We start from the raw sequence: 14,295 nt of genomic DNA on the forward strand, positions 1-14,295 counted from the left end.
AACTTGGTCAAATATCCTGTTACAGACTTGCATACTTCCCTTGCTCCTCTCCTTCATAGTTCTGGCCCAGATAAAATTTTCCATTTGTTTACAATTGTTTTAAAGATTCTCTACTAGACTGTAGTTATCATGAAGGAGGAGCTTTGTCTGCACATGGAGTTGGTTCTCAGTAAATTTTTGTTGAATGACATACAGCCTGAGTTCTACTTTCTGTCATTTAAAAATGTCAGAGATGGGCATCTGGGGGTGGCTCAGTTGGTTAAGTGTCTGGCTCTTCATTTCAAAGTTGTGGAATTGAGTCTTGCACTGGGCTCCTCACTTAGCAGGGAGTCTACTGGAGATGCTCTCTCTCTCCCTCCCTACCATGTTCTCTCAAATAAATAAATCTTTACCAAAATATACCAGAGCCAAGTTCTTTATGTTCATTTGCAGCATATAATATTTCAGTATTTTGAAGGGGATATAGAATTAGGGTCATAAGATCATCATCACTGATTTTGCCTGGCTACTCTATTTATCAACATTAAATTTAATTAAATTTCATATATATGTATGGATTTATGTCTATTTCTCTAAGTTCTAATATTGGTTTTATCAAAATGTACTGTTCTGATCTCAGTGGTACTCTTCTTTCTGTGCCATATTTCTTGGTTTCTTAACCAAGAATTTATTATATTTATTATATTAATTACTATTAACCAATTATATTATGGTATTACATTAATTATATTATATTTTATATAATATTTATAATTATATTTTATATAATATCTTTCAAGGCCCACTATAGCTTTAATACTCAGTGTTTTCAGTATATACATTTATTCTTACACTTTTTATTAGTTTATATTAATATGTGAAATGACATTTTGCCACTTTTTAGTAGCCAATATATTTTAGCAATAAGAATTCTTAATGTGGTTCTATATAGATACCCATTTTTTAAATTATGGTAGGCTTGAGAATATGAAATATACCATATCCATAAGTCTATATTCCCACGATATTCTCTAGATTACTTTGGAAATGATCTTAAGCATATATAATCATACACACACCTAAACAGAAAACTTATCTTTCAATTATTCCTGCCAAAAGAAAAAAAAAAAACAGAAACACTTGTATATGTATTACCTCACTGGAAAACGCATTAAATTTACTAAGATATTTTAACATTTATATTTACATGAAACTGTACATAGATACAACACCTGATATGCTTTAATACATTGACTAATAAGTCAACATGATGAATACACTTTCAGTTTAACATAATTCATTCTACCGATATTACCAAAGTGGTGTCACTGTGGAATTTTGGAATTACAGAGAAGACAGAGAATTTATTCAAGTAAAATTATACCTGTATTCATATTACATTTTACAGATAATCTTTTTTTTTTCAGCATAACAGTATTCATTGTTTTTGTACCACACCCAGTGCTCCATGCAATCTGTGCCCTCTCTAATACCCACCACCTGGTTCCCCCAACCTCCCACTCCCCCACCACTTCAAACCCCTCAGATTGTTTTTCAGAGTCCATAGTCTCTCATGGTTCACTTCCCCTTCCAATTCCCCCAACTCCCTTCTCCTAACTCCCCATGTCTTCCATGCTATTTGTTATGCTCCACAAATAAGTGAAACAGATAATCTTAAAAGAGCATTCTTGTTCATGTATTTGATCCTTATTTTATGATACTTAAGTGAAATGTATAATATTTAGAAGATATTAGTATTTGTTTTATAAGTGATTTCATTTTTTAATCTTTGAAAAATAACACTAATATATTGTCTTCGTCTGTTAGTTTTCCAATCTTTGAAAATCCGTATCCCATGGACATTCATGAATCACCAGTTACATGCACAGCATACTTTGCTGATTGCCCACCAGACCTGATTCTAGTACTCTACTCTATAGGAGTCAAGCATAAAAAACAAGGATACAGTAATAAGGTAAAAGTAACAATGAAAAATAAGGTTTTTTTATATTCATATTATATGATCATACTATTTCCTGTTCTTTTCTGACCTTCCATATAAGAAGACTTGAACTAAAATCTTTTGAGGCCATAAGCTATTGTCTATAAAAGACATAACTTGTGAAATTAAAATTTTTTAAATGTTACACAGCTTTAAACCTATAAGAGTACACATTTCTTATATACTTAGTATATACATACATACTGAGATATACTTATCTATCATATATATTTATAAACTAAGTATATATTTATATTAGCATATAATTGAATCATAAAATATAGTTTTTAATTATTTTATATGATTGTGTTTCTCAAAATTCAAGAGTCAACTCTTAAGTTAACTGTTATTCGATGGTTAATAAGACATAATTAACAGTCATTTGTTAAATAATTTTCTAAATTACATTTTGTTATATTTAAAGGATTTAAATACTTACAATAGCAATAGACTCCCTCTTTATGATTTCTATTTGCACAAGGCTATTGGAATGGACAACTCAAGAGAGTACAATTTACATGTATTCTGTGTTAAGCAGAATTAATGATAGTTTGGTGGCACACAGACTATGTGACAAATATAGCAACACTGTGGTTGTATGATTAAAATTCTTTTTAAATAAATAGTAATATTTGCTAAACTTTATTTTTTTAAAGGAGAGGTAATTGTGCATTTGGAATTGTTTTGTCCAAAGAAAGAATTAAAAGCTAGCCGCACACTTCATCCTTCGTTACTTTACAGCTATTTATTTTTAAGTGAATTTTTTGCCATTATTTTCAAATGTTTTCATTTTTAAAGTTTGTTATCTAAATTTAAAAAATAAAACTCATAAATTCTTCCTGAATAATCTATTTAGGAGTGGCCAATCAGTGGAGGAGCTTGGAACCTTGGAACACAAACATATCCAGAAATTATTATTACTGGGTAAGTGGGATGTAATGTGTGAGTCCACCAATTAAACAACAAAAGATTTTATTGAATTTTTACACTTTCCTATAATTGTGTTCTAGGAAGTACCAGAAATATTATTACTTCCTATATCAACTGACTTCATGCTATAATATTAGGAATGAAAATAGACATAACAACAGATAAGGATGATATTTAAAAGATTATAAGAGGCTGTCCTTATGAGATATGGAACAGATATACTTCCTATTTTTCCCACTAAGTACCACCCAAAGCCCTGGGTATTAGGTTAAAAAAAAACATAAGATGACTGGAAAAGGTGGAGAGAAGTGATGATGTCTAGGGTCCCCCAACACCCCAGAAATGACATGATGGTGAGTTTCTTGGGTTTTCTTTTTGCTCCATATATCCCAGAATTGGAGCTGAAGTACTTGGGAACTTAGAACTGCCAGTGGGCACACACAAAACAATAAAAAAAGCCTGCCAAAGGATGAGCTAAGGGGACCTATAAAGACAGAAAACTGTTAGAAAATAATCCAATCACCACAGAAAAATCTATGGCCTAGAACAACCCACTCCACCAGAGGCTAAGAGGGGAGCATCAGTTTCTGACATTGAGCAAAAACAGAGTAGGGAACTTTTAACCCTGCTGGGTGGTAACGAAACCCATCACCTGTAGTGTTAGAGGAGATCATGTGGGAACCATAATTCCAACCACCACCCAGCAATAATGAGGAGCCACACATTTTCTTCTTCTCTGGTGACTGCAAGTCTAATAAGGAAAGAAGAAAGATAACAAGGCTGAAAAATCACATAAGGCATAATAGCTGAAAACTTCCTAAATTTGGCAATAGACATGATCCTATAGATTCCAGAAGTTGAATGAACAAGTCATCTACAAGACCCATCACAGTCAAACTTCTGAACACTGAACACCAAGTAAAAAATCATGAAAACAATGAAACAAGTGATGCCTTACTGATACTGTAAAACCAATTGATGACAGTGGATTTCTCATCAAAAACCATGGAAGCCAGAAGAAAATCTGATCTGTTTCAAGTGCTGAAATAAAACAACTGATAATCCAGTATCCTATACTTAACAAAAACTGTCACAGCTCATATTCAGGTGGAAAGTCCAACTTGCATCTTCTTTCTTGAGAGGGAAATAGAGAAACAGAATGCACATTCAGTGTTCCTCCTTTTCTAGGGTATCCCCAAGAGATTTCACTCAGGTGAAACAGAATCTAAAGTACTGATGAAACATGGACACCTTCAGGCAGAGAATAAAAGAGCTCAGTGGTTTGTTGAAGCACCAAAAAACTTACAGTGCTGCTGGGAGACAACAGAGTGAGCAAGAGACTACAAGCTACTGATAAAGAAACAGGAAACCTAATTAGGAAATTATATGCACAAGCCCAAAGAAGACACATCTTCTTTAAAGTTTTGAGAAGCCCCCAGGATTTCTACCTGGACTGATTGGTGAGGTCTTCCCCTATACAAAGCCAATTCATAAGAGGTGGCTGTAGTGCTATATCCAAAACAAGATATGACAAGAAGCACAAAGAAATAGTGAAATATGGCCCAGTTGAAGAACAAAAAACACCTCCAAGAAGTGACCCTAAAGAAATGGATACCTGTGAATTACCTGACAGTTCAGAATAAGTGTCTTAAAGAAGCTCAATGCATTATAAGAGTACACAGACAACTAAATAAAATCAGGAAAATGATGAGTGAATGAAATGAGAATATTAATGAAGAGCAGCTACAAAAAAGAAACAAAAAGATATTTTGGAGGAAAATACAACAGAAGACTTGATCAGTAGAAAGAATCAGCAAACTTGAAGATAGGTAATATGAAAATTATCAAGTCAGAAAAACAAAAATGCCTAAAGGACTTATTGAATACCATTAAGTAGATCAATATAAGCACTGTGGAGGTCCCAGCAGGAGAAGAGAGAGAAAATGGGGCTGAAAACTTTCCAAATCTGAGTTAGGAAATGAACATATATATTCCAGAACCTCCAAATACACCAATGAAGGTGAACCCAAAGAGGCCCATTTTGAGATACATCATAATCAAATGGCCAAACACAAGGAAATAATCTTGAAAGCAGCAACAGAAAAGCTACTCATCAGTTACATGGAAAGTCCCATAAGATATCAGTGGATTTCTCAGAAGAAACATTTTGGAATAAAAGTGACTGGTTTGATATATTCAAAGTGCAAGAAAGAAAGAAAGAAAAAAAAGCCAGCCTAGAATACTGTATCTGGAAAACTACTTCAGAAATGAAGGAGAAATAAAGAACTTCCAAGACAAAAGCTGAGAATATTTATCACCAATACACTTGCCTTACTAGAACTGTCAAAGGGAGTCCTTCAAGTCAAAATGAATGAACACTAGACAGCAAAATAAAGCATAAGAAAATATATAGGCAAAACCAAAATCTTACAACATAGTATATAATGGTATATATAGTGATAGTATATAAATAACTTTATATGTTTTATATATACCACTTTATATAGTGGTAGTATATAAACAACTTTAAATTCAAGTTTAGAATTTATAAGATAAAACATTTTTTAAAAAAACTATATAAAATTGCATCAATAAGAGAAAGGATTCAAATCATATCATTTCAATAGACACAGAAAAAGTATTTAACAAATACCCATTCATGACAAAAACCCTCTTTAAAGTAGGTCTAGAGAGAACAAACCTCAACATAATAAAGGCCTTATATGGAAAACCCATTCCTGACATCATACTCAATGGGGAAAAACAGAAATTTTCCCCTAAGATCAGGAACAAAACAGGAATGTCCACTGTGATCACTTTTATTCAATATAGTATTGGAAGTCTTAGCCACAGAAACTAGACAACATCAAGAAATAAAGGGCATCCAAATTGGTAAGGAATAAATAAAACTCACTATTAGTAGATGCCTTCATAGTATACAGAGAATACCCAAAAGTCTCCACCCAAAAACTACTAGAACTGATAAACGAATTCAGTAAATTCGCAGGATACAGTATCAATGTACAGAAATCTATTGCATTCCTGTACACTAATAAAGAAGCAGCAGAAAGTGAAATTAAGAAAACAATCCCATATACAATTGCACCAAACCCAACAAAATATCTAGGAATAAACTTAGCCAAAGAGGTGAAAGACCTATATTCTGAAAAGTTTAAAACACTGATGAAAGAAAGCTAAGATGACACAAAGAAATGGAAGGACAGTCTCTGTTCATGGATTGGAAGAGCAAATATTGTTGAAATGTTTTTACTACCCAGAGCAATTTTCAGATTTAATTCAATCCCTACCAAAATACCAACATCATTTTTCACAGAGTTAGAACAAACAATCCTAAAGTTTGTGTGGAACCACAAAAGACTTTGAATATAAAAAGCAATCTTGAAAAAGAAAAACAAGCTGGAAGTTTCACAATTCCAGATATTAAGTCACATTACAAAGTGATAGTAATCAGAACAGTATGGTACTGACATAAAAATAGACACATTGATCAGTGGAACAGAACAACAACAAAAATAGAAATAAATCCACAATTATTTTGTCAACAAGTCTTCAACAAAAGAATGAATATACAACAGGAAAAATTCTCTTCAACAAATGATATTGGGAAAACTAGACATCCACATGCAAAAGAAACTGGACTTTTTTTCACCATTCACAAAAATAAACTCAAACTAAATTAAATACCTACATGTAAGACCTGCAACCATAAAAATCCTTAAAGAGAGTATAGGCAGTAATCTGACATCAGCGATAGCAATTTTTTCTAGACATGTCTCCTGAGACAAAGGAAACAAAATAAAAATGAAACTGTTGGGATTATATCAACATAAAAAGCTCTGCACAGTGAAGGAAACAACCAGTAAAACAAAAAAAGCAACTTATAGGAGAAGATATTTGCAAGAGACATATCTGATAAAGGGTTAGTATCCAAAATATATAAAGAAATTATACAACTCAATATCCTTCAGAACAATCCAATTTAAAAATGGGCTGAATACATGAACGAACATTTCTTTGAAGAAAACATACAGATGGCAAATAACACTCATCATCAGAGAAATACAAAGCAAAACTATAAAGAGACGTCACCTCACACCTGTCAGAATGGCTAAAATTAACAACACAAGAAAGAAAAATTGTTGCTGAGGATGTGGAGAAAAAGGAACCCTAATGCACTGTTGGTGGGAATGTTATCTGGTGAAGCCACTCTGGAAAACAGTATGGAGGTTCCTCAAAAATATTAAAAATAGAACTACCCTATAATCCAGTAATTGCAGTACTGGGTATTTACCCTCAAAAAACAAAAACATTAATTGAAGAGATACGTGAACCTGTATGTTTTCTGCAGTATTATTTACAATAGCCAAACTATGGAAGCAGCTCAAGGATCCATTTATAGATGAATAAATAGAGAAGATGTAGTATATATACAAGGGAATATTACTTAGCCATAAATGATAATGAAATCTTGCCATTAGCAACAACATTAGGGTAGAGTTAGAGAGTATAATGCTCAGTGAAATAAGTCAGAGAGGCAAATACCATATAAGTTCATTCATAGGTAGAATTTAAGGGAAAAAAAAAAACTAGCAAAGAAAAAAGAGAGAGAAACAAAACAGAAACAGATTCTTTACAGAGAACAAACTGATCATTACCAGAGGGATGGGGTGATGGTGATACAGGGTATGGAGATTAAAGAGTACACTTAGAATGAAAAAAATAAATTGATAAACTATATAAAACTATTTTAACATTTAAAAAATCTAAAAAGATGTAATTTGTGACATTGGTAAAACATAAAATGAAAGGGGAATTGTAAAGGAGTAGTTTTTTAATGCAAATGAAGTTAACTTGGTATCTATTTAAAATAGATTGGTATAATTATAAAATCTCTTATATAATACACATGGTAATCACAAAGAAAATCCCCATAGAATATGTACAAAAGAAAATGAGAACAGAATCAAAGCATGTCACTATAAAAAGTCAATGAAACACAAAGGAAGGTAGAAAGAGAGAAAGTGTGGGACAAAATAAATACAAGATAGAAAGAATATAATTTTAAAATGACAATAATAAATTCTTCCTTGTCAGTGATTTCATTAAAAATAAGTGGATTAATTCCCAAAGCAAGTGGTTGTTATGTATTAAAAAATGGAAAGGATCCAACTATATGCTATCTACAGAAATTCACTTCAGGTATAAGGACATACATAGGCTGAGAGTGAAAGGATGGATAAATATATTTTGTGCAAATGCTATCCAAAAAAGAGCAGGAATGACCTTACTTAATTAGGAACAATATACTTCAACAAAAAAAATTGTCATAAGAGACAAAGAAGTATAATTGTATAATGATAAAATGACCAATTCACCAGAAAGAAATGGAAGTTGTAAATATATGTTTCTAGCAGCAGAGCACCCAAATATATAAAGCAAACATTGACAGACTTAAGGAGAGAAAGAAGTAATAACACAAAAACAGTAGGAGATCCTAACACCCCACTTTTTTTTTAATTCAATTAGCTAACATATGGTACATCTCCTGTTTTCAATGTAGTATTCAGTGACTCATCATCTGCATACAATACCCAGTGCTCATCACATCATGTGCTCTTCTTAATGCCCATCACCCAGTTAGCCCATCTCCCTACCCACCTCCCTTTCCACAACCCTTAGTTTGCTTCCCACAGTCAAGAGTCTCTAACGGTTTGGCTCCCTCTCTGATTTCTTCACTTTTAGTTTTGCCTCCTTCCCACTATGATCCTCTGTGCTATTCCTGATATTCCACATATGAGTGAAACCATATGATAATTGTCTTTCTCTGCTTGACTTATTTCAGTTAGCATAATACCCTCCAGTTCCATCCATGTCGATGTAAACGGTAGGTATTCATCCTTTTATGAACCACATTTTCTTTATTCATTCATCTGTTGAAGGATATCTCAGCTTCTTCCACAGTTTGGCTATTGTGGACATTGTTGCTATGAACATTGGGGTGCAGATGCTCCTTCTTTTCACTAAAACTGTATCTTTGGGGTAAATACCTAGTAATACACTTGCTGGGTTGTCGGGTAGCTCTATTTTTATTTTCCTGAGGAACCTCCATACTGTTTTCCAGGTAGTTGTACCAGCTTGCTTTCCTACCAGCAACCAAAACCTCACTTTCAATAATTAATAGATCTCAGAAGAAGAAGAAGAAGAAGGAAACAGGACCTAACCTACAATTGGACCTAGCAGACATGTACAAAATGCCCCCATTCAACAACAGCAGGATGCACATTATTCTCAATTACACATGAAACATTTTCCAATACAGATCACATGTTAGGTCACTAAGATTGAAACTATAACATTATCTTTTGCAACCACAGTGAAATGAAACTAGAAGTCAATAGCAAAAGGAAGACTGGAAAAGCCACAAATATGTGGAAACTAAGCAACACTGTCTTGAACAATGACTAGATTAACAAAGAAATCACAAGGAAATTTGAAAATATCTTGAGACATGAAAATAAAAATACAATATGCCAAAACATGGGATTCAGCAAAAGCACTACTAAGAGGTTTATAAGTAAACATCTAAGAACTTTGTAGTAGGAAATGTTGATGTTAAAAAAAGACCGGAAATAAAAAATCTACCTATGCACCTCAAGAGATTAGAAAAAGAAGGGAAAAAACAAACTCAAAAGTGGTAGAAAAAAGAAAATAATAAAGGTTACAGCAGAATTAAAATTGAATCATGAATGGAAAACAAAAAATATTAAAAATGAATTATTTTTTAAAAGATCAACTAAACTGACAAAGTTGTAGATAGACTAATAAAAAAGATGAAAGACTCAGCAAATACCAGACATGAAAGATGAGACATTGCAATTGATGCTGCCAAAATTAAAAGGTTCATGAGAGACTACTCTGAAAAACTATATGCCAAAAAATGAATAACTTAGATGAAATGGGTAAATTTCTGAAAACATACAACTTATGAAGACTAAATCACAAAGAAATTAGAAGATTTGGACAGGCCAATAACTAAGAAGGAGACTAAATAAGTACTAATAATTTAAAAAAAATCAATATAGAAATGTTTAGGACTATGTCTTCTCTAAACAACTCTACCTAACATTTAAAGAAGAATTAATACCAATCTTTCTCAAACTCTTTGGAAAAATTGAAGAGGAGGGAACATTTTCAAACTCATTCATAAGATCAACTTTATCCTGATATGAAAATCAAACAAAGATACTACCTGAGAAGAAAACTACAGATCAATATCCCCAAGGAATATCAATGCAAAACTCCTCCACAAAATATTAGGAAGTTGAATACAACTACACATTTAGGGATTATATGTAATGAACAAGTGGAACTTAGCCTCAGGATGCAAGGATAGTTCAACGTATGAAAATCAATCAGTGTGATAAACCACATTAACAGAATGAAGGACAAAAAGCACACAGTCATTTCAGATAATGCAGATAATGTATTTGACAAAATCCAACGCCCTTTTATGATTAAAAAAAAAACCCCATTCAACAAACTAGTAATAAAAGGAAATTGCCCCACCATAGTAAAAGTCATATATTTTAAAAGGTCATATATTTAAAAATCACATAGCTAACATCATACTCAATGATGGAAAAATCTGAAAATCATCCCTCTAAGATCAAGAACAGGGGAAGGATGCCCACTCACTTCTATTCAACAGAATACTAGAAAATCTATCCAGAGCAAAACAGAAGAAAAATAAAGAATACCCAAATAAAGAGCACCCAAGAAAAGAAGAACTAAAGTAATTTCTATTTGTAGAAGACATGATCTTATATGAAGAATTGATAAATTCACACACACACACACACACACACATACACCCACACTGTTGAACTTACAACAAAATCCAGAAATTTTGCAGGCTACAAAGTCAAAACACAAAATCAGTTACATTTCTGTACACTGACAATGAACAATATGACAGAAAATTAAGAAAACAATCCTATTTACAATAGCATGAAAAGGAATTTAAAATTTGGGAATTAAACTTAACCAAGTAAGCAAACTCTTAATAATGAAAACCACAAAACATTGAAGAAAGAAATTAGAGACACAAATTAATGGAAAGATACCACATGTTCATAGACTGGAATACTTAATATTGTCAAAATGTTCATACTACACACAGTGATTTACAGATTCAGATTAAATCATTATCAAAATCATCATGGTGTATTTTGCAGAAATTAAAAAAAAAAATCCTAAGATTAACATGGAATCTCAGAGGACCACAAATATCCACAACAATCCTGAGAAAGACAAGGAAAGCTAGAGTCTTCACACTTCCTGGACTCAACACATGGTAATTAAAATATAATACAAAGTAATCAAAACAGAATTATATTGGCACATATAGAGAGAGAGAGACATATATAGACCTATAAACATAAACAAACATATAAACCTTTGGAACAGAATAGATAACTCATAATTAAATTGTCATCTATATGGTCAGATCTTTGATAAAGTTACCAAGGCTATCCAGTGGGGAAAGGATAGTGTCTCCAACAGATGATGTTGAGAAAATAGAATTTGCACATGTAAAAGAATGAAAATGGATTTACCTTATGCCAAATACAAAAATCAACTGAAAATGGAAAATCCTAAATGTAAAACATGAAACTATAAAACTCCCGAAAGAAAACATGGGAGAAATTTTCATGATATTGGATTTGGCAATTATTTCTTGGTTGTAACACCGAAAACACAGGTTACAAAAGCAAAAATGGACAAATGGGACTACCTTGAGCTTAAAAACTTCTGTGAAGCAAAGGAAACAATCAACAGAGGAGAAACACAACCTATGGAATGGGAAAAGATATTTGTAAAGCATGTATCTGATAAGGGATTAATATTCAGAATATAAAGAACTCCTACAGCTCAAGAGGAAAAAAAAATCGAATTAAAAATGGGCAAAAGACTTAAATAGGTATGTCCCCAAAAAAGATATACAAATGACTAACAGGCATATGAAAAGCTGTTCAAAATCACTACCATTAGGGGGGTCTAGGTGGCTCAGTGGGTTAAGCCTCTGCCTTCAGGTCATGAACTCAGGGTCATGGGATAGAGCCCCCCATTGGGCTCTCTGCTCAGTGGGGAGCCTTCTTCCCCCTCTCTCTCTGCCTGCCTCTCTGCCTGTGTGTGATATCCCTGTCAAATAAATAAATAAATAGAAAAGGAAATGATTATACAAAATCACTACTCATTAGAGAAATACAAATGAAAACCACAATATCACTTTATACCTGTTAAGATGGCACTATAAAATAGCAACAAAAAAATAGAGTTAAGATGAGAAGAAATTGGAAACTTTGTGCACTGGTAGTTGGAATCTAAAATGGTATAGATATTATCAAAAACAGTATTATGTATCCTCAATAATGAAAAGTAGAATTACCTTGTGGCCCAGCAATCCCACTTCTAGCTAGATATTCACAAGAATTGAAAAGGTTCATTGCAGCATTATTCACAGTAGCATTGAGGGGGAACAACCTCAATAACCATCAAAAGATAAATAGGTTTTTAAAAGTATTGCATACATAGAATATTATTCAATTCAGCCTTTAATAAAAGAAAGAAATCTTTTTTTTTTTTTAAAAGATTTTATTCATTCGACAGAGAGAGATCACAAGTAGGCAGAGAGGCAGGCAGAGAGAGAGGAGGAAGCAGGCTCCCCACCGAGCAGAGAGCCCGATGCGGGGCTCGATCCCAGGACCCTAGGATCGTGACCTGAGCCGAAAGCAGAGGCTTTAACCCACTGAGCCACCCAGGCGCCCCAGAAAGAAATCTTTTTATGTTACAACATGGATGAACCTTAAGGATATTATACTCAGTGAAATAAGCCAATCTCAAAAGAACAAATACTGCATGGTTGCCAGTTGAACAGCACTAATTAAAAAACAAACAAAAAAAAACTAAACTAAACTAAAGGGAATGTTTTAGGTAGAAGGAAAACAATCCTAGCTAATTAAAATACAGAAATTAAATAAGAACAATGGAAAAATTGCAGGAATAAATTTAAATAAATATTGAATTTTTAGAAGAATAATATGTGTATTAAAATGTTTAATAATTTTTAATAGTATTGCAATGTAGAATGAAAATATAATAGCACAAAATATTGGAGAGGAAAATAGAAATAAAATACTTAACGTTTTTGTTTTGTCTGGGAAGATGTAAATTTACCAAGGTAATTTTGATTCAATTATTTATAGGATCGATTTTATGATATTTGTGGTAATCAAAATAATAGTACACTATTATAATGCTCAAAAACTAATAGAATAATAATTTTAATGTGATTAATCCTTATAAGGACAGAAAGGAAAGAGAAAGAAAACACAGCAGGTTAGGCAAATGGAAAATAATTGTGAGGTTGGTAGATTTAATCCGCATATATCATTATTTACACTAAATGTAATTTGACTGAATCCTCTAATTATAAGACAAAGATGGTCGGTTTGAATAAAAAACAAAACCAAATTCTAAGCTGCTTACAAGAGACACATTAAATATATGCATAGCAAAAATGTTAAAGTAAATGTATGAAAAATTATACTATGTAAATAATTCAAAATGCTGGTGTAGATAACTTCTATCACTTTTCCATGCCTGTGTAGCTAATCAACTTGCCAATAACTTGGCAAGTTGAAACATCCTTTTATTAACTCAGATTTCTATAGGTCAAGTATCTGACTCTTGCATGATTGGGATTTCTACTGAAGGCATCATGAGACTGAAATCAAGAAGTCAGCCAAGCTGAGTTGTACTGGGGGCACAAGGAAAATGGATTTCCTTCCAAATGTATTCTTTTTGTTGATGGGGTGTCTGCGTGGCTGTCAGTTAAGAGGCACACTCCTGATTTCAACTCAGATCAGGATCTCTCAGGGTTCTGAGATCAAGCTCCAGGCTGAGTATGGAACCTGATTAAGATCTCTCTCTCCCTCTGCCCAGCTTATTTTTGCACAACATAAGCTTTCTCTTTTTTTCTCTCTGTCTCTCTAAAATGAAATTAAGAGGTCAGCCAGACTGAGTTGTCATTAGAGGCTCTGAAGGAATACAAATTTGCTTCCAAACACATTATTTTTGTTGAAAGGAATTAGTTCCTTGTTGTTGTAGGATTAACATCCTCACTTATTTCCTTTGTCATCAGTGTGGGCCATCTGAGCTCCCAGAGACTGCATGCATTCCTTGCCATGTGGATTTCCCATTTTCAAGCCAGGGACAAAGCTTTTAATACTTCTTCTGTTCAAATCTCAGAATTATTTTTATCTTTGACCTCTATACGTACATTTATAGGGATCATGTGATCA

General features: G+C 32.9%; 1 protein-coding gene across 6 annotated transcripts in view; it reads left to right on the forward strand.

Moving 5' to 3' along the window:
- The window catches only part of STXBP5L (syntaxin binding protein 5L), a 458,714-nt gene that overhangs the window by 279,119 nt on the left and 165,300 nt on the right, over positions 1-14,295 (forward strand). For all 6 annotated transcript variants that reach the window (XM_045088436.1, XM_045088437.1, XM_045088440.1 and 3 more), the window contains exons 13-14: positions 1,807-1,954; positions 2,838-2,905. In XM_045088436.1, coding sequence (XP_044944371.1) covers positions 1,807-1,954; positions 2,838-2,905 — 216 coding nt within the window. The remainder of the gene's footprint in view (positions 1-1,806; positions 1,955-2,837; positions 2,906-14,295) is intronic.

This window comes from Mustela putorius, unplaced genomic scaffold (assembly GCF_011764305.1).
Source record: "Mustela putorius furo isolate JIRA1106 unplaced genomic scaffold, ASM1176430v1.1 tig00003834_pilon_pilon_pilon, whole genome shotgun sequence".
NCBI lineage: Eukaryota > Metazoa > Chordata > Mammalia > Carnivora > Mustelidae > Mustela > Mustela putorius.